At 47.5% G+C, this 24,844-nt stretch overlaps 1 protein-coding gene across 1 annotated transcript in view; it reads right to left on the reverse strand.

The window, feature by feature from the left end:
• Positions 1 to 4,242: 4,242 nt before the first annotated feature.
• LOC138372837 (putative uncharacterized protein DDB_G0289263) overlaps positions 4,243 to 24,844 on the reverse strand; it is a 33,852-nt gene continuing 13,250 nt past the window's right edge. The window contains exons 8-13 of the mRNA XM_069338500.1: positions 23,265 to 23,662; positions 22,251 to 22,770; positions 20,951 to 21,733; positions 20,250 to 20,444; positions 17,590 to 17,744; positions 4,243 to 4,446 (exon numbers count right to left, since the gene is read on the reverse strand). Of these exons, the coding sequence (XP_069194601.1) occupies positions 4,243 to 4,446; positions 17,590 to 17,744; positions 20,250 to 20,444; positions 20,951 to 21,733; positions 22,251 to 22,770; positions 23,265 to 23,662 (2,255 nt within the window). The remainder of the gene's footprint in view (positions 4,447 to 17,589; positions 17,745 to 20,249; positions 20,445 to 20,950; positions 21,734 to 22,250; positions 22,771 to 23,264; positions 23,663 to 24,844) is intronic.

A 24,844-nucleotide genomic window follows, 5' to 3' on the forward strand; every position in this document is an offset into this window, starting at 1 on the left:
AACCAAAGCCGTCAAAGATTGAGGAAAGATGTACACGTTCGTAAGTACTTGCGTAACTGCTTCGTGAATCTGTCCCCTGGGGAAGGGGAAGACTCCCTATCCCCCCCCCTACCCTACCGTCCCTGGGGAAGTAGCCCTGCCAGGGGTGTGTGGCCAGGTGTACTCAACAGCAAGATGGTGTACTACTGCCTCTTGGCTTTACCCGTTTTCTAGATATTTGCAAGTGTTCCTCCGCGCCGTCGCTTACGTCGGTGAGACATCTCCAGCGGCGCCGTTAACGTCTCCGGCCCCACAAGATGTCGTGGAGAGTGTTACGTGACGAAGGAGGCCACCACGTCACGCCGCCACGGCCAATAGTTTGCCCTGGAACAATCGCCGCTACAATCGTTACGGTCTCTACGTTAAACCAGGGAGAATGAGCGTGGTAAACTGATGCCTGAGACGTCAGCCATAAACACAAGATTACGCCCACAGACCTGCATCTCCCAGAAGCTTTACAGGTAATTAATTCGCGGTCTGGCGGGGGATGAAAATGATTAGACCTCGGATAGGAACGGCAGGCACACGCACGCACACACGCACGCATGCACGCACACACGCACGCACACATGCACCACTCAGCCACTAGGGCGCCTAGTGGCTGAGTGGACAACGCTCTGGATGCGTAGATCTAGGGACTCGGGATCAATCCCGGGCAATGACGGAAATAAATGGGCAAAGTTACTTTCAACCTGATGCCCCCTGCTACCTAGCAGTAAATAGGTACCTGGGAGTTAGACAGCTGCTACGGGCTGCTTCCTGGGTGTGTGTACTCACCTAATTGTGCTTGTGGGGTTTGAGCTTTGGCTCTTTGGTCCCGCCTCTCAACCGTCAATCAACTGGTACACACAACTGGTGTGTGTGTGTGTGTGTGTGTGTGTGTGTGTGTGTGTGTGTGTGTGTGTGTGTGTGTGTGTGTGTGTGTGTGTGTGTGTGTGTGTGTGTGTATGTGTGTGTGTGTGTGTGTGTCTGGATAAAAAAAATAGTAGTAACAGTTGATTGGTTGACAGTTGAGAGGCGGGCCGAAAGAGCAGAGCTCAACCCCCGCAAACACAAATAGGTGAATACACACACACACACATACACACACACACACACACACACACACACACACACACACACACACACACACACACACACACACACACACACACACACACACACACACACACACACACACACACAAAAGGTTGTTAGAGTTTAACCCAAGTAAATGTAATATAATGAAGATAGGTGTAGGGAGCAGGAGACCAGATACAAGGGAGATGAAATACTTCAAGAGTCAGAGAGAGAGAAAGACCTGGGGGTTGATATCACGCCAGACCTGTCCCCTGAAGCTCATATCAAGAGGATAACATCAGCAGCATATGCCAGGTTGGCCAACATAAGAACGGCCTTTAGAAACTTGTGTAAGGAATCTTTCAGAACATTATATACCACATATGTCAGACCATTCCTGGAGTATGCAGCTCCAGCACGGAGTCCATATCTTGTCAAGCGTAAGACTAAACTGGAAAAGTTTCAAAGGTTTGCCACCAGACTAGTACCCGAGCTGAGAGGTATGAGCTACGAAGAGAGACTACGGGAATTAAACCTCACTTCGCTGGAAGACAGAAGAGTTAGGGGGGACATGATCACCACATACAAGATTCTCAAAGGAATTGATAGGGTAGATAAAGACAGGCTATTTAACACAAGGGGCACATGCACTAGGGGACACAGGTGGAAATTGAGTGCCCAAGTGAGCCACAGAGATATTAGAAAGAACTTTTTCAATGTCAGAGTGGTTGACAAATGGAATGCATTAGGAAGTGATGTGGCGGAGGCTGACTCCATACACAGTTTCAAGTGTAGACATGATAGAGCCCAGTAGGCTCAACTGTACACCAGTTGATTGACAGTTGAGAGGCGGGACCAAAGAGCCAGAGCTCAACCTCCGCAAGCACAAATAGGTGAGCACACACACACACACACACAGGGGCCTCGTAGCCTGGTGCGCAGGACTCGTAATTCTGTGGCGCGGGTTCGATTCCCGCACGAGGCAGAAACAAATGGGCAAAGTTTCTTTCACCCTAAGTGCCCCTGTTACCTAGCAGTAAATAGGTACCTGGGAGTTAGTCAGCTGTCACGGGCTGCTTCCTGGGGTGTGTGTGTGTGGTGTGGAAAAAAAAGTAGTTAGTAAACAGCTGATTGACAGTTGAGAGGCGGGCCGAAAGAGCAAAGCTCAACCCCCGCAAAAACACAACTAGTAAACACAGGACAGGGAACATAACCACAACGCTGTAGGAACCATATTAAGACGTAAAAACAACGTTGTAGTTACATTGTGTGGTTGGGATATATATATTTGAGAGTGCGCGCCCTTCACACCCGGGCTCACAGGCCACGGGTCGGGGCCTGGGCCGGCCTCTCACACCTTTGTGGGCTCATAGAACTAAAAATATGTTTCAATAAACCTATTTTTTTATTTTTATAAGCTGATTAAACTGAAACAAATCAATAGTTAAATGTACAAAAATTTACGAATGAAGTTTAGATTTGAGTGGTAGCGATTTGATTCCATAACCACTTGGGGTAGATGGTAGAGCGACGGTCTCGCTTCATGCAGGTCGGCGTTCAATCCCCGACCGTCCGAGAGGTTGGCCACCATCCCTTCCCTTCCCTTCCCTCCGTCCCATCCCAAATCATTATCCTGATCCCTTCCATGTGTTATATAGTCTAATGTCGTGTCTCTTTCCCCTGATAATTCCCTCCCATCTCTGGCATACATTGATTTCTAAGGGTTATATGGCCTTATATTATATGGCCTTATATTATATGGCCTTATATTATATGGCCTTATATTATATGGCCTTATATTATATGGCCTTATATTATATGACCTTATATTATATGACCTTATATTGCCTAGTGTTAAACATTGAGTTTATTCTATATACAGTATTTACAAATAATGGAGTATAAGTTATTTACCTCATACACCCTACTTATCTATACACCCTACCCACCCATACACCTTCACCCTACCACATATACCCTGCCCACCCACACCCTTAACCACCCACACACACCCTGCCCACCCACGCCCTTAACCACCCACACACACCCTGCCCACCCACGCCCTTAACCACCCACACACACCCTGCCCACCCACACCCTTAACCACCCACACACACCCTGCCCACCCACGTCCTTAACCACCCACTCACACCCTGCCCACCCACGCCCTTAACCACCCACACACACCCTGCCCACCCACGCCCTTAACCACCCACACACACCCTGCCCACCCATACCCTTAACCACCCACACACACCCTGCCCACCCACGTCCTTAACCACCCACTCACACCCTGCCCACCCACGCCCTTAACCACCCACACACACCCTGCCCACACACACCCTGCCCACCCATACCCTTAACCACCCACACACACCCTGCCCACCCACGCCCTTAACCACCCACTCACACCCTGCCCACCCACACCCTTAACCACCCACACACACCCTGCCCACCCATACCCTTAACCACCCACACACACCCTGCCCACCCACGCCCTTAACCACCCACTCACACCCTGCCCACCCACGCCCTTAACCACCCACACACACCCTGCCCACACACACCCTGCCCACCCATACCCTTAACCACCCACACACACCCTGCCCACCCACGCCCTTAACCACCCACTCACACCCTGCCCACCCACGCCCTTAACCACCCACACACACACCCTGCCCAGCCACACCCTTAACCACCCACACACACCCTGCCCACCCACACCCTTAACCACCCACACACACCCTGCCCACCCACGCCCTTAACCACCCACACACACCCTGCCCACCCACGCCCTTAACCACCCACACACACCCTGCCCACCCACGCCCTTAACCACCCACACACACCCTGCCCACCCACGCCCTTAACCACCCACACACACCCTGCCCACCCACGCCCTTAACCACCCACACACACCCTGCCCACCTACACGTTCGACCTAACCAAAACAATTGTCAAAAACATTGTCAAAGATACTTGTGATTTAGGGTAATATTTTATGACATTATTAATGTGCATGTCATTTATGTACCTGTCTAATATATTCAAATTATTTGGACAAATGTGCTGCAATTGAATATTTCGATCCGTACTGGAATTATCATTAGGTTACTAATGATTTGTTAATTAAACAAGTTTACATCAACTTTGAACGATAAAGACCGGAGACTGGAATCGAACCGTAAAATCTGGAGGCTCTGTAAGATTATGAGCCCTAATGCTTGAACGAAGGATCAGATCATACGTGTGAATGGAGTTCTTTCTTGCTTGCTTGATCGGAAACTGTTCAGAGTTTGTAGCACTACGGTACGATGTCTTTAACTTTTTCTGTCTCTTATATAAAAGCTATTCATAATATTTACCTTATGTAAAACATTATTTCAAATTTGCCAATTACATATGCAAATTGGGTATATTGCGCTAATCACTATAAAGCGAATAATGGTATCAGAATGGTTCAACCTCTTGCGTCTGGCAGGCAGGTTACATCCTCACTTCCGATAGGATCGAGCGCTTCCATTCTTAGTTCCTGCCTCCCCCTCCACGCAGGCGCACGCCGCCGCTCTCCACACACCACATTCCTTTTCCCGCCCGAGACTTCATTGTCACATTTCACCCAACGTCCCAAACACCCACAAAAATGACTGATTACGAAACAGTTTAACAATATCCCTGTAATTCTTAACGGCATGACTTATCACTGAAGCACAATAGAGTGGGGGGGGGGGGGGGAGATGGAAGCAATCGTTTGGAAGGTGTTGAGGTGGTATAAAACCCAGCTCCACCATGGCGGGTTTTGTGAAAGAAGCCAGCATGGGGGCGGTGAACGGCGGGGGTGGGTGTTCTCCTTCAATCACCGCAGCTCTCTACGCGCACTCAACCCCACCCCCCACACACCCCCCCTCCCACACACACACACACACACACACACACACACACACACACACACACACACACACACACATTCACACACACACACTCGAGGGGCCTCGTAGCCTGGTGGATAGCGCACAGGACTCGTAATTCTGTGGCGCGGGTTCGATTCCCGCACGAGGCAGAAACAAATGGGCAAAGTTTCTTTCACCCTGAATGCCCCTGTTACCTAGCAGTAAATAGGTACCTGGGAGTTAGTCAGCTGTCACGGGCTGCTTCCTGGGGTGTGTGTGTGTGGTGTGGGAAAAAAAAAGTAGTTAGTAAAGTAGTTAGTAAACAGTTGATTGACAGTTAAGAGGCGGGCCGAAAGAGCAAAGCTCAACCCACGTAAAAACACAACTAGTAAACACACACACACACACACGCACACACACGCACACACACGCACACACACGCACACACACGCACGCACACACACGCACACACGCACACGCACGCACACGCACACACACACACACACCACATCAACAGTCAACTCACCGTTGTAGAAGATATCACAACACATCAACAGTCCACTCACCGTTGTAGAAGATATCACAACACATCAACAGTCCACTCACTGTTGTAGAAGATATCACAACACATCAACAGTCCACTCACTGTTGTAGAAGATATCACAACACATCAACAGTTCACTCACTGTTGTAGAAGATATCACAACACATCAACAGTTCACTCACCGTTGTAGAAGATATCACAACACATCAACAGTCAACTCACCGTTGTAGAAGATATCACAACACATCAACAGTCCACTCACTGTTGTAGAAGATATCACAACACATCAACAGTTCACTCACCGTTGTAGAAGATATCACAACACATCAACAGTCCACTCACCGTTGTAGAAGATATCACAACACATCAACAGTCCACTCACCGTTGTAAAAGAAATCACATCTTCGACCACACGTAAATAATACAACTGTTGTAATCCCCATCCAGAAACGTACAAACCCAAGCAACCCGCCTAACCTGTCAAGGCCGATGCATAGAAAACGTCAGTATTATGGTGCGTTAGTTGCTACTATAATGCGTCGCATTTTAGTGCGTTAGTAGTGTGCAGAACACATTGTTAGGTGTTAGGTGAGGGGGGGGGGCAGTAGTTAACGTTAACTAATTGTTCAAAAGTGACGGTTAATGGTTTGGTCATTAGTGAAGTAACGAAAAGAAATGGTCAACGTATTGAGGAGGAGTTTGTGTTCTCGCGAGAGCGTTGAGTGCGCACGCGAGTGTGCTCAGGTGTTCGCACGCACTCTCGCGTGCAAGTGAGTGTACGATTGCGTGCACGTGCGCGTTTTCTTCTGTGCACTCTGGCGTGCACGCGTTTTTTTTTGGCGGTCTAGTGCCTGTAGTCTTGCGTGCAGGTGAGTGTACACTCGCGTGCACCAATGTGGACGCGCTACTCATGCGCGCACCTCTCGTCACGTGTGCGCGCGCGAGCACACCACGAGAGGTGCGCGCATAACATCACCACCCAATCAACGCCAAGCAACAAAATCCATCAGAGAGCTCATTGGTCCAGTGCCAGGTGATTAATGACCTAATTACTTAACAGCCTTCACGGCCAGATTAATGTTTTCATCATGGAGGTGATTACAGAAGAATTGACACCGGTCGGAGGAGCCGGTCGGCCGAGCGGACAGCACACTGGACTTGTGATCATGTGGTCCCGGGTTCGATCCCGGGCGCTGGCGAGAAACAATGGGCAGAGTTTCTTTCACCCTATGCCCCTGTTACCTAGCAGTAAATAGGTACCTGGGTGTTAGTCAGCTGTCACGGGCTGCTTCCTGGGGGTGGAGGCCTGGTCGAGGACCGGGCCGCGGGGACACTAAAGCCCCGAAATCATCTCAAGATAACCTCAAGATAACACCTACCTTGTAAATACCACAGCCTAACGATACCTAGTGTTACCTTGTTACAAGGTTGTGACAGGCTTGTTATAAACTTGTTATGACGCGTTAGAGAATTGTAACGTAACGTGGAATTATCGTTATCGAAGATCACGATAATTCATAACGAATCGACAGAGATAACAGCCAAGAAATCTGATGGCAAACACTCTATGGACAATCTAACTCACATTTCAGACGTCATTGGCATCGGTGGTTGGCGCAATAGGAAGCCAATCCTATTTAAGGAGGGACCTGCTTGACAGGGTTCTGGGAGTTCTTCTGCTCCCTAAGCCCGCCCCGAGGCCAGGCTTGACAGGTTTGACAGGCTTTGGGTCAACTTCAAAAACCCTATGACACTCCCCATACAGACGTGTGACGTACAGGAGGTGCGTGGGGAGGGGGGGTGGTGTGACGTACAGGAGGAAGGTGGGGGGGGTGACGTACAGGAGGAAGGTGCGTGGGGAGGGGGGGTGACGTACAGGAGGAAGGTGTGGGGGGGGGGGGTGACGTACAGGAGGAAGGTGTGGGGGGGGGGTGACGTACAGGAGGAAGGTGTGTGGGGAGGGGGGGTGACGTACAGGAGGAAGGTGCGGGGGGGTGACGTACAGGAGGAAGGTGTGGGGGGGGGGTGACGTACAGGAGGAAGGTGTGTGGGGAGGGGGGGTGACGTACAGGAGGAAGGTGTGGGGGGGGGTGACGTACAGGAGGAAGGTGCGGGGGGGTGACGTACAGGAGGAAGGTGTGGGGGGGTGACGTACAGGAGGAAGGTGTGGGGGGAGGGGGGGTGACGTACAGGAGGAAGGTGTGGGGGGGGTGACGTACAGGAGGAAGGTGTGGGGGGGTGACGTACAGGAGGAAGGTGTGGGGGGGGGGGTGACGTACAGGAGGAAGGTGTGGGGGGGGTGACGTACAGGAGGAAGGTGCGTGGGGAGGGGGGGTGACGTACAGGAGGAAGGTGTGGGGGGGGGGTGACGTACAGGAGGAAGGTGCGGGGGGGGTGACGTACAGGAGGAAGGTGTGGGGGGGGGGGTGACGTACAGGAGGAAGGTGTGGGGGGGGTGACGTACAGGAGGAAGGTGCGTGGGGAGGGGGGGTGACGTACAGGAGGAAGGTGTGGGGGGGGGTGACGTACAGGAGGAAGGTGCGGGGGGGTGACGTACAGGAGGAAGGTGTGGGGGGGGGTGACGTACAGGAGGAAGGTGTGGGGGGGGGGTGACGTACAGGAGGAAGGTGTGGGGGGGGGGGGGGTGACGTACAGGAGGAAGGTGCGGGGGGGTGACGTACAGGAGGAAGGTGTGGGGGGGGGTGACGTACAGGAGGAAGGTGTGGGGGGGTGACGTACAGGAGGAAGGTGTGGGGGGGGGTGACGTACAGGAGGAAGGTGCGGGGGGGTGACGTACAGGAGGAAGGTGTGGGGGGGGGTGACGTACAGGAGGAAGGTGTGGGGGGGGGGTGACGTACAGGAGGAAGGTGCGTGGGGAGGGGGGGTGACGTACAGGAGGAAGGTGTGGGGGGGGTGACGTACAGGAGGAAGGTGCGGGGGGGGGTGACGTACAGGAGGAAGGTGTGGGGGGGGGTGACGTACAGGAGGAAGGTGTGGGGGGGGTGACGTACAGGAGGAAGGTGTGGGGGGGGTGACGTACAGGAGGAAGGTGTGGGGGGGGGGTGACGTACAGGAGGAAGGTGCGGGGGGGGGTGACGTACAGGAGGAAGGTGTGGGGGGGGGGTGACGTACAGGAGGAATGTGTGGGGGGGGGGTGACGTACAGGAGGAAGGTGTGGGGGGGGGGTGACGTACAGGAGGAAGGTGCGTGGGGAGGGGGGGTGACGTACAGGAGGAAGGTGTGGGGGGGTGACGTACAGGAGGAAGGTGTGGGGGGGGTGACGTACAGGAGGAAGGTGTGGGGGGGGGTGACGTACAGGAGGAAGGTGTGGGGGGGTGGTGACGTACAGGAGGAAGGTGTGGGGGGGGTGACGTACAGGAGGAAGGTGTGGGGGGGGTGACGTACAGGAGGAAGGTGCGGGGGGGGGGTGACGTACAGGAGGAAGGTGCGGGGGGGGTGACGTACAGGAGGAAGGTGTGGGTGGGGTGACGTACAGGAGGAAGGTGTGGGGGGGGGGGTGACGTACAGGAGGAAGGTGTGGGGGGGGGTGACGTACAGGAGGAAGGTGCGGGGGGTGACGTACAGGAGGAAGGTGGGGGGGGGGTGACGTACAGGAGGAAGGTGTGGGGGGGGGGGTGACGTATAGGAGGAAGGTGTGGGGGGGGGGTGACGTACAGGAGGAAGGTGTGGGGGGGGGGTGACGTACAGGAGGAAGGTGTGGGGGGTGACGTACAGGAGGAAGGTGTGGGGGGGGTGACGTACAGGAGGAAGGTGTGGGGGGGGGGTGACGCACAGGAGGAAGGTGTGGGGGGGGGGTGACGTACAGGAGGAAGGTGTGGGGGGGGTGAAGTACAGGAGGAAGGTGTGGGGGGGGGTGACGTACAGGAGGAAGGTGTGGGGGGGGGTGACGTACAGGAGGAAGGTGTGGGGGGGGTGACGTACAGGAGGAAGGTGTGGGGGGGGGTGACGTACAGGAGGAAGGTGTGGGGGGGGGTGACGTACAGGAGGAAGGTGTGGGGGGGGTGACGTACAGGAGGAAGGTGTGGGGGGCGGGTGACGTACAGGAGGAAGGTGTGGGGGGGGTGACGTACAGGAGGAAGGTGTGGGGGGGGGTGACGTACAGGAGGAAGGTGTGGGGGGGTGACGTACAGGAGGAAGGTGTGGGGGGGGGGTGACGTACAGGAGGAAGGTGTGGGGGGGGTGACGTACAGGAGGAAGGTGTGGGGGGGTGACGTACAGGAGGAAGGTGTGGGGGGGGGGTGACGTACAGGAGGAAGGTGGGGGGGGGGTGACGTACAGGAGGAAGGTGTGGGGGGGTGACGTACAGGAGGAAGGTGTGGGGGGGTGACGTACAGGAGGAAGGTGGGGGGGGGGTGACGTACAGGAGGAAGGTGTGGGGGGGGGTGACGTACAGGAGGAAGGTGGGGGGGGGGGTGACGTACAGGAGGAAGGTGTGGGGGGGTGACGTACAGGAGGAAGGTGTGGGGGGGGTGACGTACAGGAGGAAGGTGTGGGGGGGGGTGACGTACAGGAGGAAGGTGGGGGGGGTGACGTACAGGAGGAAGGTGTGGGGGGGTGACGTACAGGAGGAAGGTGTGGGGGGGGGTGACGTACAGGAGGAAGGTGGGGGGGGGTGACGTACAGGAGGAAGGTGTGGGGGGGGTGACGTACAGGAGGAAGGTGTGGGGGGGGGGTGACGTACAGGAGGAAGGTGTGGGGGGGGTGACGTACAGGAGGAAGGTGGGGGGGGGGTGACGTACAGGAGGAAGGTGTGGGGGTGGTGACGTACAGGAGGAAGGTGGGGGGGTGACGTACAGGAGGAAGGTGGGGGGGGGTGACGTACAGGAGGAAGGTGTGGGGGGTGTGACGTACAGGAGGAAGGTGGGGGGGGTGACGTACAGGAGGAAGGTGTGGGGGGGGGGTGACGTACAGGAGGAAGGTGGGGGGGGTGACGTACAGGAGGAAGGTGTGGGGGGGGGTGACGTACAGGAGGAAGGTGTGGGGGGGTGACGTACAGGAGGAAGGTGTGGGGGGGGTGACGTACAGGAGGAAGGTGTGGGGGGGGGTGACGTACAGGAGGAAGGTGTGGGGGGTGTGACGTACAGGAGGAAGGTGTGGGGGGGGGGGTGACGTACAGGAGGAAGGTGTGGGGGGGTGACGTACAGGAGGAAGGTGTGGGGGGGTGACGTACAGGAGGAAGGTGGGGGGGTGACGTACAGGAGGAAGGTGTGGGGTGTGTGACGTACAGGAGGAAGGTGTGGGGGGGGTGACGTACAGGAGGAAGGTGTGGGGGGTGTGTGACGTACAAGAGGAAGGTGTGGGGGGGGGTGACGTACAGGAGGAAGGTGTGGGGGGGGGGTGACGTACAGGAGGAAGGTGGGGGGGGGGGTGACGTACAGGAGGAAGGTGGGGGGGGGTGACGTACAGGAGGAAGGTGTGGGGGGGTGACGTACAGGAGGAAGGTGTGGGGGGGGGGGTGACGTACAGGAGGAAGGTGTGGGGGGGGGTGACGTACAGGAGGAAGGTGTGGGGGGGGGTGACGTACAGGAGGAAGGTGTGGGGGGGTGACGTACAGGAGGAAGGTGTGGGGGGGGTGACGTACAAGAGGAAGGTGTGGGGGGGGTGACGTACAGGAGGAAGGTGTGGGGGGGGTGACGTACAGGAGGAAGGTGTGGGGGGGGTGACGTACAGAAGGAAGGTGTGGGGGGGTGACGTACAAGAGGAAGGTGTGGGGGGGGGTGACGTACAGGAGGAAGGTGTGGGGGGGGGTGACGTACAGGAGGAAGGTGTGGGGGGGGTGACGTACAGGAGGAAGGTGTGGGGGGGGTGACGTACAGGAGGAAGGTGTGGGGGGGGGGGGTGACGTACAGGAGGAAGGTGTGGGGGGGGTGACGTACAGGAGGAAGGTGTGGGGGGGGTGACGTACAGGAGGAAGGTGTGGGGGGGTGACGTACAGGAGGAAGGTGTGGGGGGGGTGACGTACAGGAGGAAGGTGTGGGGGGGGGTGACGTACAGGAGGAAGGTGTGGGGGGGGGTGACGTACAGGAGGAAGGTGTGGGGGGGGTGACGTACAGGAGGAAGGTGTGGGGGGGTGACGTACAGGAGGAAGGTGTGGGGGGGTGACGTACAGGAGGAAGGTGTGGGGGGGGTGACGTACAGGAGGAAGGTGTGGGGGGGTGACGTACAGGAGGAAGGTGTGGGGGGGGTGACGTACAGGAGGAAGGTGGGGGGGGGGTGACGTACAGGAGGAAGGTGTGGGGGGGTGACGTACAGGAGGAAGGTGTGGGGGGGTGACGTACAGGAGGAAGGTGTGGGGGGGGGTGACGTACAGGAGGAAGGTGTGGGGGGGGTGACGTACAGGAGGAAGGTGGGGGGGGGGGTGACGTACAGGAGGAAGGTGTGGGGGGTGACGTACAGGAGGAAGGTGTGGGGGGGTGACGTACAGGAGGAAGGTGTGGGGGGGGTGACGTACAGGAGGAAGGTGTGGGGGGGTGACGTACAGGAGGAAGGTGTGGGGGGGTGACGTACAGGAGGAAGGTGTGGGGGGGGGGTGACGTACAGGAGGAAGGTGTGGGGGGGTGACGTACAGGAGGAAGGTGGGGGGGGGGTGACGTACAGGAGGAAGGTGTGGGGGGTGACGTACAGGAGGAAGGTGTGGGGGGGGGGTGACGTACAGGAGGAAGGTGTGGGGGGGTGACGTACAGGAGGAAGGTGTGTGGGGGGGTGACGTACAGGAGGAAGGTGGGGGGGGGTGACGTACAGGAGGAAGGTGTGGGGGGTGACGTACAGGAGGAAGGTGTGGGGGGGTGACGTACAGGAGGAAGGTGTGGGGGGTGACGTACAGGAGGAAGGTGTGGGGGGGTGACGTACAGGAGGAAGGTGTGGGGGGGGTGACGTACAGGAGGAAGGTGTGGGGGGGTTTACGTACAGGAGGAAGGTGTGGGGGGGGGGGTGACGTACAGGAGGAAGGTGTGGGGGGTGACGTACAGGAGGAAGGTGTGGGGGGGGGTGACGTACAGGAGGAAGGTGGAGACGTGACTGGTAGAAGGTTGGTGATTGGAGTTGAGTGGGCGGGGGTCATATGAGTGTGCACGTGGGGTCAGAGTGTGTGGGTGGGGTGATTGGGGTTGCCGGGAGGGGGGTGGGGGGAAGTTTGTGACGTCACACCGCGCAACAAATGAGTTTTTACCATACCAGTATTGATCTATCAACAAGGGCTGTTGACCAATATGTAAACTGTGCCACAATGTTGTGGGGGGGGGGGGGGGTTTGACGAGGTCAGGAGGGGGGTGTGGGGGCCGGCTGACCCCCCCATCAAATACCCGTATAACACTTGTTCCAACACAATGGTGACGTCACTTCTATCTTCTGTGGAGTCAAATGAGAGTCTGGTTCATTATTTACGTATTGATTTTAAAAATAAATGGTTCCTGATCCATCAAACTGTTTAATAATAAATCCCGCATTTTCTTTATCTTTTTCACGTTAAAACTACAAATAAATTAGTAATAAATAATATTAAAAACGCTCAGGTGGATTTGAAGTTAAACAACCTAATATGTTGTATTTTTTACCGAATCGCTCAATCGGTTAAAATACGGCGTGTTAGTCACTTTGAAAACACTTTAATATTGACGTTTTTGGGCATCTGCCTGGATAGGTGGGTTCCTTGGGGTATATATATATATATATATATATATATATATATATATATATATATATATATATATATATATATATATATATATATATATATATATATATATATATATATATATATAGACATATGTCGTACCTAATAGCCAGAACGCACTTCTCAGCCTACTATTCAAGGCCCGATTTGCCTAATAAGCCAAGTTTTCATGAATTAATGTTTTTTCGTCTACCTAACCTACCTAACCTAACCTAACCTAGCTTTTTTTGGCTACCTAACCTAACCTTACCTATAAATATAGGTTAGGTTAGGTTAGGTAGGGTTGGTTAGGTTCGGTCATATATCTACGTTAATTTTAACTCCAATAACAAAAAATTGACCTCATACATAGAGAAAAGGGTTGCTTTATCATTTCATAAGAAAAAAATTATAGTAAATATATTAATTCAGGAAAACTTGGCTTATTAGGCAAATCGGGCCTTGAATAGTAGGCTGAGAAGTGAGTTCTGGCTACTAGGTACGACATATATATATATATATATATATATATATATATATATATATATATATATATATGTCGTACCTAGTAGCCAGAACGCACTTGTCAGCCTACTATGCAAGGCCCGATTTGCCTAATAAGCCAAGTTTTCATGAAATAATTGTTTTCCGACTACCTAACCTACCTAACCTAACCTAACCTAGCTTTTTCGGCTACATAACCTAACCTAACCTATAAAGATAGGTTAGGTTAGGTTAGGTAGGGTTGGTTAGGTTCGGTCATATATCTACGTTAATTTGAACTCCAATTAAAAAAAAAATACCTAATACATAATGAAATGGGTACCTTTATCATTCCATAAGAAAAAAATTAGAGAAAATATATTAATTCAGGAAAACTTGGCTTATTAGGCAAATCGGGCCTTACATAGTAGGCCGAGAAGTGCATTCTGGCTACTAGGTACGACATATATATATATATATATATATATATATATATATATATATATATATATATATGTCGTACCTAGTAGCCAGAACGCACTTCTCAGCCTACTATGCAAGGCCCGATTTGCCTAATAAGCCAAGTTTTCCTGAATTAATATATTTTCTCTAATTTTTTTTTTTTGAAATGATAAAGCTACCCATTTCATTATGTATGAGGTCAATTTTTTTTTATTGGAGTAAAAATTAACGTAGATATGTGACCGAACCTAACCAACCCTACCTAACCTAACTTAACCTATCTTTATAGGTTAGGTTAGGTTAGGTAGCCGAAAAAGTTAGGTTAGGTTAGGTTAGGTAGGTTAGGTTGTCGAAAAAACATTAATTCATGAAAACTTGGCTTTTTAGGCAAATTGGGCCTTGCATAGTAGGCTGAGAAGTGCGTTCTGGCTACTAGGTACGACATATATATATATATATATATATATATATATATATATATATATATATATATATATATATATATATATGTATGTTGCACCTAGTAGCCAGAACGCACTTCTTGGCCTACTATGCAAGGCCCGATTTGCCTAATAGGCCGAGTGATTTTCTTTATTTTCAATAAATTGTTTCCAATTTGTTTATTTGAATAATTATTATTATAATATATTAGGAACATAAATTATTGACTTAGTTATGTTAGTTTAGGTTAGGTTATTCTAGGTTAGGTTAGGTTAGGTAGGGTAGGTTAGGTTAGGTAGGGTAGGTTAGGTTAGGTAGGGTAGGTTAGGTTCGGTCATATATCTACGTTCGTTTTGACTCAAATTTAAAAAAATGAACTCATACATGGTGAAATGGGTAGCTTTATCATTTCATAGGAAAAAAAATTAGAAAAAATATATAAATTCAGGAAAACTTGGCTTATTAGGCAATTCGGGCCGTGCACAGTAAGCCTGGATAGGTGGGTAGAAGTATGCAAGGCCCGATTTGCCTAATAAGCCAAGTTTTCATGAAATAATTGTTTTTCGACTACCTAACCTACCTAACCTAACCTAATCTAACTTTTTCGGCTACCTAACCTAACCTAACCTATAGAGATAGGTTAGGTTAGGTTAGGTAGGGTTGGTTAGGTTCGGTCATATATCTACGTTAATTTTAACTCCAATAAAAAAAAATTGACCTCATACATTATGAAATGGGTAGCTTTATCATTTCATAAGAAAAAAAATAGAGAAAATATATTAATTAAGGAAAACTTGGCTTATTAGGCAAATTTGGTCTTGCATAGCAGGCTGAGAAGAGCGTTCTGGCTACTAGGTACGACATATATATATATATATATATATATATATATGTCGTACCTAGTAGCCAGAACGAACTTCTCGGCCTACTATGCAAGGCCCGATTTGCCTAATAAGCCAAGTTTTCCTGAATTAATATATTTTCCCTAATTTTTTTCTTATGAAATGATAAAGCTGCCCATTTCATTATGTATGAGGTTATTTTTTTTTATTGGAGTTAAAATTAACGTAGATATATGACCGAACCTAACCAACCCTACCTAACCTAACCTAACCTATCTTTATAGGTTAGGTTAGGTTAGGTAGCAGAAAAAGTTAGGTTAGGTTAGGTTAGGTAGGTTAGGTAGTCGAAAAACAATTAATTCATGAAAACTTGGCTTATTAGGCAAATTGGGCCTTGCATAGTAGGCTGAGAAGTGCGTTCTGGCTACTAGGTACGACATATATATATATATATATATATATATATATATATATATATGTCGTACCTAGTAGCCAGAACGCACTTCTCAGCCTACTATTCAAGGCCCGATTTGCCTAATAAGCCAAGTTTTCCTGAATTAATATATTTACTATATTTTTTTTCTTATGAAATGATAAAGCAACCCTTTTCTCTATGTATGAGGTCAATTTTTTTTTATTGGAGTTAAAATTAACGTAGATATATGACCGAACCTAACCAACCCTACCTAACCTAACCTAACCAATATTTATAGGTAAGGTTAGGTTAGGTAGCCAAAAAAAGCTAGGTTAGGTTAGGTTAGGTAGGTTAGGTAGACGAAAAAACATTAATTCATGAAAACTTGGCTTATTAGGCAAATCGGGCCTTGAATAGTAGGCTGAGAAGTGCGTTCTGGCTACTAGGTACGACATATATATATATATATATATATATATATATATATATATATATATATATATATATATATATATATATATATATATATATATATATATATATATAAAACGTGTGTGTGTGTGTGTGTGTGTGTGTGTGTGTGTGTGTGTGTTTATCATTCATAAGTGCGTGATTGTTCAGCTGTAGTTTGTACAAGTGGTGGCCATTCTTCATTACTGTAATATATTTGTACTCGAAGCGTCATGTGATTAAATTTAAACTATCAATATATAACAAAGTTCTCCATATTGTAAACCTACTTTTTTAAGAATTTATAATTTTGGCTTCTTGCTCAGCGTTTAATAGTTCACAGTTTTTCTTGTCTATTGTCTAATAGTATGAATATGTCTATTAGCTATGTGTCTACCCCTTTCTATCGTCACCATAACTAACACATGTCAGGAGGCTCGACTATACAATCGTAGATACAAAAACAAATCTAAATAAATAGTCAGGAACTTTAATAGTATTAAAACGAAACAATTTTTCCACGAGACAAGCCTCACATTGTGCTTCCCAAGGCATTATTTATAGTTAAAGAATACTGCCCAGGTTCTCTTGAAGAGTCTCCCATAAACAATAAAACATTCAACATTTTTTTAATAAGAAAAACTAGATGGCGTCCTTACATCCCCGGTACGACAACTGCCGTCGGCAGCACTCCCCAGTCTGCGCACGACCAACAGTAAACAAAACACTACACTCTCTGTTCTAACCAACATCCTCATTGAAAAAACAACGAACTCAAATATTCTTAAATAGTACACATAATGACGAGGATAAATTACGTGTCAATAAAGGTCGACAATGAGGAGCAGCTGTCAAGCGAGAGGCGAACAAGCTCTCTAGCTATCCCAATCAATATTACCTGAAGCATGCACTAATTACCAGGGGACAAGACTCATCAACCATTTAAGTATTCTCTTACGAAACCTGTCCATCATTCTTCAATCACAGTGGCCAATGTTGCATGCATTAAACTTTTTTTTTTTCTTTTAGCTCCGAACCATTACCAGGTTGTTTAAAGAATGATACTCTTGGATTGCGAAGATTCAAAGCTCGTAAACTGTTTAATAATCTTTAACTAAGCCATTATAATGGAAGATGTACAGGTTTCGTACAGAGATTTATGGAGGTTCACATCAAGTGACCCTCCCCAGGACGCCACCCACAACAGTTACCTCACTCCAGGGTGCCTGTTTACTGTGCAAAATTAAAGATATATAAAGTGACCTTTAACAACCTATCCACTAAAGACTCACCTGTAACAACCCAACAAAGACAACTCTAACAACCTTGACAGGGTTAAAGTCGCCTATATCGACCTTAACAGGGTTATTATGGCTTATATCAACGTCTGGAGGGTTATTATGGCTTATATCAACGTCTGGAGGGTTATTATGGCTTATATCAACGTCTGGAGGGTTATTATGGCTTATATCAACGTCTGGAGGGTTATTATGGCTTATATCAACTTCTGGAGGGTTATTATGGCTTATATCAACGTCTGGAGGGTTATTATGGTCTATATCAACGTCTGGAGGGTTATTATGGCTTATATCAACGTCTGGAGGGTTATTATGGCTTATATCAACGTCTGGAGGGTTATTATGGCATATATCAACTTCTGGAGGGTTATTATGGCTTATATCAACGTCTGGAGGGTTATTATGGTCTATATCAACGTCTGGAGGGTTATTATGGCTTATATCAACGTCTGGAGGGTTATTATGGCTTATATCAACGTCTGGAGGGTTATTATGGTCTATATCAACGTCTGGAGGGTTATTATGGCCTATATCAACGTCTGGAGGGTTATTATGGCTTATATCAACGTCTGGAGGGTTATTATGGCTTATATCAACGTCTGGAGGGTTATTATGGCTTATATCAACGTCTGGAGGGTTATTATGGCTTATATCAACGTCTGGAGGGTTATTATGGCCTATATCAACGTCTGGAGGGTTATTATGGCCTACATCAACGTCTGGTGGGTTATTATGGCCTATATCAACGTCTGGAGGGTTATTGTGGCCTATATCAACGTCTGGTGGGTTATTATGGCCTATATCAACGTCTGGAGGGTTATTGTGGCCTATATCAACGTCTGGAGGGTTATTATGGCTTATAACAACGTCTGGAGGGTTATTATGGCCTATATCAACATCTGGAGGGTTATTATGGCTTATATCAACGTCTGGAGGGTTATTATGGCCTATATCAACGTCTGGAGGGTTATTGTGGCCTATATCAACGTCTGGAGGGTTATTATGGCTTATATCAACATCTGGAGGGTTATTATGGCTTATATCAACCTCTGGAGGGTTATTATGGCCTATATCAACGTCTGAAGGGTTATTATGGCTTATATCAACCTCTGGAGGGTTATTATGGCTTATAACAACGTCTGGAGGGTTATTATGGCCTATATCAACCTCTGGAGAGTTATAATGGCTTATATCAACGTCTGGAGGGTTATTATGGCTTATATCAACCTCTGGAGGGTTATTATGGCTTATATCAACGTCTGGAGGGTTATTATGGTCAATATCAACGTCTGGAGGGTTATTATGGCCTATATCAACGTCTGGAGGGTTATTATGGCTTATATCAACGTCTGGAGGGTTATTATGACTTATATCAACGTCTGGAGGGTTATTATGGCTTATATCAACGTCTGGAGGGTTATTATGGCTTATATCAACGTCTGGAGGGTTATTATGGCCTATATCAACGTCTGGAGGGTTATTATGGCCTATACCAACGTCTGGTGGGTTATTATGGCCTATATCAACGTCTGGAGGGTTATTGTGGCCTATATCAACGTCTGGTGGGTTATTATGGCCTATATCAACGTCTGGAGGGTTATTGTGGCCTATATCAACGTCTGGAGGGTTATTATGGCTTATAACAACGTCTGGAGGGTTATTATGGCCTATATCAACATCTGGAGGGTTATTATGGCTTATATCAACGTCTGGAGGGTTATTATGGCCTATATCAACGTCTGGAGGGTTATTGTGGCCTATATCAACGTCTGGAGGGTTATTATGGCTTATATCAACATCTGGAGGGTTATTATGGCTTATATCAACCTCTGGAGGTTTATTATGGCCTATATCAACGTCTGAAGGGTTATTATGGCTTATATCAACCTCTGGAGGGTTATTATGGCTTATAACAACGTTTGGAGGGTTATTATGGCCTATATCAACCTCTGGAGAGTTATAATGGCCTATATCAACGTCTGGAGGGTTATTATGGCTTATATCAACCTCTGGAGGGTTATTATGGCTTATATCAACGTCTGGAGGGTTATTATGGCTTATATCAACCTCTGGAGGGTTATTATGGCTTATAACAACGTCTGGAGGGTTATTATGGCCTATATCAACCTCTGGAGGGTTATTATGGCCTATATCAACCTCTGGAGGGTTATTATGGCCTATATCAACCTCTGGAGGGTTATTATGGCTTATATCAACCTCTGGAGGGTTATTATGGCTTATAACAACGTCTGGAGGGTTATTATGGCCTATATCAACCTCTGGAGGGCTATTATGGCCTATATCAACGTCTGGAGGGTTATTATGGCTTATATCAACCTCTGGAGGGTTATTATGGCTTATATCAACGTCTGGAGGGTTATTATGGCTTATATCAACCTCTGGAGGGGTATTATGGCTTATAACAACGTCTGGAGGGTTATTATGGCCTATATCAACCTCTGGAGGGTTATTATGGCCTATATCAACCTCTGGAGGGTTATTATGGCCTATATCAACCTCTGGAAGATTATTATGGCTTATAACAACGTCTGGAGGGTTATTATGGCTTATATCAACGTCTGGAGGGTTATTATGGCCTATATCAACGTCTGGAGGGTTATTATGGCCTATATCAACCTCTGGAGGGTTATTACTGCTTATATCAACGTCTGGAGGGTTATTATGGCTTATATCAACCTCTGGAGGGGTATTATGGCTTATAACAACGTCTGGAGGGTTATTATGGCCTATATCAACCTCTGGAGGGTTATTATGGCCTATATCAACCTCTGGAGGGTTATTATGGCCTATATCAACCTCTGGAAGGTTATTATAGCTTATAACAACGTCTGGAGGGTTATTATGGCTTATATCAACGTCTGGAGGGTTATTATGCCTATATCAACGTCTGGAGGGTTATTATGGCCTATATCAACCTCTGGAGGGTTATTATGGCTTATAACAACGTCTGGAGGGTTATTATGGCCTATATCAACCTCTGGAGGGTTATTATGGCCTATATCAACGTCTGGAGGGTTATTATGGCCTATATCAACGTCTGGTGGGTTATTATGGCCTATATCAACCTCTGGAGGGTTATTATGGCCTATATCAACCTCTGGAGGGTTATTATGGCCTATATCAACGTCTGGTGGGTTATTATTGCCTATATCAACCTCTGGAGGGTTATTATGGCCTATATCAACCTCCGGAGGGTTATTATGGCTTATAACAACGTCTGGAGGGTTATTATTGCCTATATCAACCTCTGGAGGGTTATTATGGCTTATAACAACGTCTGGAGGGTTATTATGGCCTATATCAACCTCTGGAGGGTTATTACGGCCTATAGTACCCTCTGGTGGGTTATTATAGCCTATATCAACGTCTGGAGGGTTATTATGACCTATATCAACCTCTGGTGGGTTATTATGGCCTATATCAACGTCTGGTGAGTTATTATGGCCTATATCAACGTCTAGTGAGTTATTATGGCCTATATCAACCTCTGGAGTGTTATTATGGCTTATAACAACGTCTGGTGGGTTATTATGGCCTATGTCAACCTCTGGAGGGCTAGTATGGCTTATAACAACGTCTGGAGGGTTATTATTACCTATATCAACCTCTGGAGGGTTATTATGGCCTATATCAACCTCTGGAGTGTTATTATGGCTTATAACAACGTCTGGTGGGTTATTATGGCCTATATCAACCTCTGGAGGGCTAATATGGCTTATAACAACGTCTGGAGGGTTATTATTACCTATATCAACCTCTGGAGGGTTATTACGGCCTATAGTACCCTCTGGTGGATTATTATAGCCTATATCAACCTCTGGTAGGTTATTATGGCCCATATCAACCTCTGGTGGGTTATTATTGCCTATATCAACATCTGGTGGGTTATTATGGCCTATATCAACATCTGGAGGGATATTATGGCCTATATCAACATCTGGTGGGTTATTATGGCCTATATCAACCTCTGGCGGGTTATTATGGCCTATATCAACCTCTGGCGGGTTATTATGGCCTATAGTACCCTCTGGTGGGTTAATATAGCCTATATCAACCTCTGGTAGGTTATTATGGCCTATATCAACGTGTGGTGGGTTATTATGGCCTATATCAACGTCTGGAGGGGTATTATGGCCTATATCAACCTTTGGTGGGTTATTATGGCCTATATCAACCTTTGGTGGGTTATATCAACGTCTGGAGGGTTATTATGGCCTATATCAACCTCCGGAGGGATATTATGGCTTATAACAACGTCTGGAGGGTTATTATTGCCTATATCAACCTCTGGAGGGTTATTATGGCTTATAACAACGTCTGGAGGGTTATTATGGCCTATATCAACCTCTGGAGGGTTATTACGGCCTATAGTACCCTCTGGTGGGTTATTATAGCCTATATCAACGTCTGGAGGGTTATTATGACCTATATCAACTCTGGTAGGTTATTATGGCCTATATCAACCTTTGGAGGGTTATTATGGCCTATATCAACCTCTGGAGGGTTATTATGGCCTATATCAATCTTTGGAGGGTTATTATGGCCTATATCAACCTCTGGAGGGTTATTATGGCCTATATCAACCTTTGGAGGGTTATTATGACTTATATCAACCTTTGGAGGGTTATTATGGCCTATATCAATCTTTGGTGGGTTATTATGGCCTATATCAACGTCTGGAGGGTTATTAAGGACTATCACAACTTCTGGTGGATTATTTTGGCCTATATCAACGTCTGGAGGGTTATTATGGCCTATATCAACCTCTGGTGGGTTATTATGGCCTATATCAACGTCTGGAGGGTTATTATGGCCTATATCAACCTCTGGAGGGTTATTATAGCCTATATCAACCTCTGGAGGGTTATTATTGCTTATAACAACGTCTGGAGGGTTATTATGGCCAATATCAACCTCTGGAGGGTTATTATGGCTTATAACAACGTCTGGAGGGTTATTATGGCCTATATCAACCTTTGGAGAGTTATTATGACTTATATCAACCTTTGGAGGGTTATTATGGCCTATATCAATCTTTGGTGGGTTATTATGGCCTATATCAACGTCTGGAGGGTTATTAAGGACTATCACAACTTCTGGTGGATTATTATGGCCTATATCAACCTCTGGAGGGTTATTATGACCTATATCAACCTCTGGAGGGTTATTATGGCTTATAACAACGTCTGGAGGGTTATTATGGCCTATATCAACCTCTGGAGGGTTATTATAGCCTATATCAACCTCTGGAGGGTTATTATTGCTTATAACAACGTCTGGAGGGTTATTATGGCCTATATCAACCTCTGGAGGGTTATTATGGCTTATAACAACGTCTGGAGGGTTATTATGGCCTATATCAACCTCTGGAGGGTTATTACAGCCTATAGTACCCTCTGGTGGGTTATTATAGCCTATATCAACGTCTGGAGGGTTATTATGACCTATATCAACCTCTGGTGGGTTATTATGGCCTATATCAACGTCTGGTGAGTTATTATGGCCTATATCAACGGCTGGTGAGTTATTATGGCCTATATCAACGTCTGGTGGGTTATTATGGCCTATATCAACGTCTGGTGGGTTATTATGGCCTATATCAACGTTTGGTGGGTTATATCAACGTCTGGTGGGTTATTATGGCCTACATCAACATCTGGAGGGTTATTATGGCCTATATCAACCTCTGGTGGGTTATTATGGCCTATATCAACCTCTGGTAGGTTATTATGGCCTATATAAACCTTTCGAGGGTTATTATGGCCTATATCAACCTCTGGAGGGTTATTATGACTTATATCAACCTTTGGAGGGTTATTATGGCCTATATCAATCTTTGGTGGGTTATTATGGCCTATATCAACGTCTGGAGGGTTATTAAGGACTATCACAACTTCTGGTGGGTTATTATGGCCTATATCAACCTCTGGTGGGTTATTATGGCCTATATCAACCTCTGGTGGGTTATTATGGCCTATGTCAACCTCTGGTGGGTTATTATGGCCTATATCAATCTCTGGTGAGTTATTATGGCCTATATCAACCTCTGTTGGGTTATTATGGCCTATATGAACCTCTGGTGGGTTATTATGGCCTATATCAACCTCTGGTGGGTTATTATGGCCTATATCAACGTCTGGAGGGTTATTATGGCCTATATCAACCTCTGGTGGGTTATTATGGCCTAAATCAACGTCTGGTGGGTTATTATGGCCTATATCAACCTTTGGAGGGTTATTATGGTCTATATCAACTTTGGAGGGTTATTATGGCCTACATCAACCTCTGGAGGGTTATTATAGCCTATATCAACCTTTGGAGGGTTATTATGGCCTATATCAACCTTTGGAGGGTTATTATAGCCTATATCAACCTCTAGAGGGTTATTATGGCCTATATCAACCTCTGGTAGGTTATTATGGCCTATATCAACCTCTGAAGGGTTATTATGGCCTATATCAACCTTTGGAGGGTTATTATGACTTATATCAACCTTTGGAGGGTATTATGGCCTATATCAATCTTTGGTGGGTTATTATGGCCTATATCAACCTCTGGTGGGTTATTATGGCCTATATCAACGTCTGGAGGGTTATTAAGGACTATCACAACCTCTGGTGGGTTATTATGGCCTATATCAACCTCTGGTGGATTATTATGGCCTATAACAACCTCTGGTGGGTTATTATGGCCTATGTCAACCTCTGGTGGGTTATTATGGCCTATATCAATCTCTGGTGGGTTATTATGGCCTATATCAACCTCTGTTGGGTTATTATGGCCTATATCAACCTCTGGTGGGTTATTATGGCCTATATCAACCTCTGGTGGGTTATTATGGCCTATATCAACGTCTGGTGGGTTATTATGGCCTATATCAACCTCTGGTGGGTTATTATGGCCTATATCAACGTCTGGAGGGTTATTAAGGACTATCACAACCTCTGGTGGGTTATTATGGCCTATATCAACCTCTGGTGGGTTATTATGGCCTATATCAACCTCTGGAGGGTTATTATGGCCTATATCAACGTCTGGTGGGTTATTATGGCCTATATCATCTTTTGGAGGGTTATTATGGTCTATATCAACCTTTGGAGGGTTATTATAGCCTATATCAACCTCTAGAGGGTTATTATGGCCTATATCAACCTCTGGAGGGTTATTATGGCCTACATCAACCTCTGGAGGGTTATTATAGCCTATATCAACCTTTGGAGGGTTATTA

The sequence above is a fragment of the Procambarus clarkii genome, chromosome 40, assembly GCF_040958095.1.
Source record: "Procambarus clarkii isolate CNS0578487 chromosome 40, FALCON_Pclarkii_2.0, whole genome shotgun sequence".
Classification (NCBI taxonomy): domain Eukaryota; kingdom Metazoa; phylum Arthropoda; class Malacostraca; order Decapoda; family Cambaridae; genus Procambarus; species Procambarus clarkii.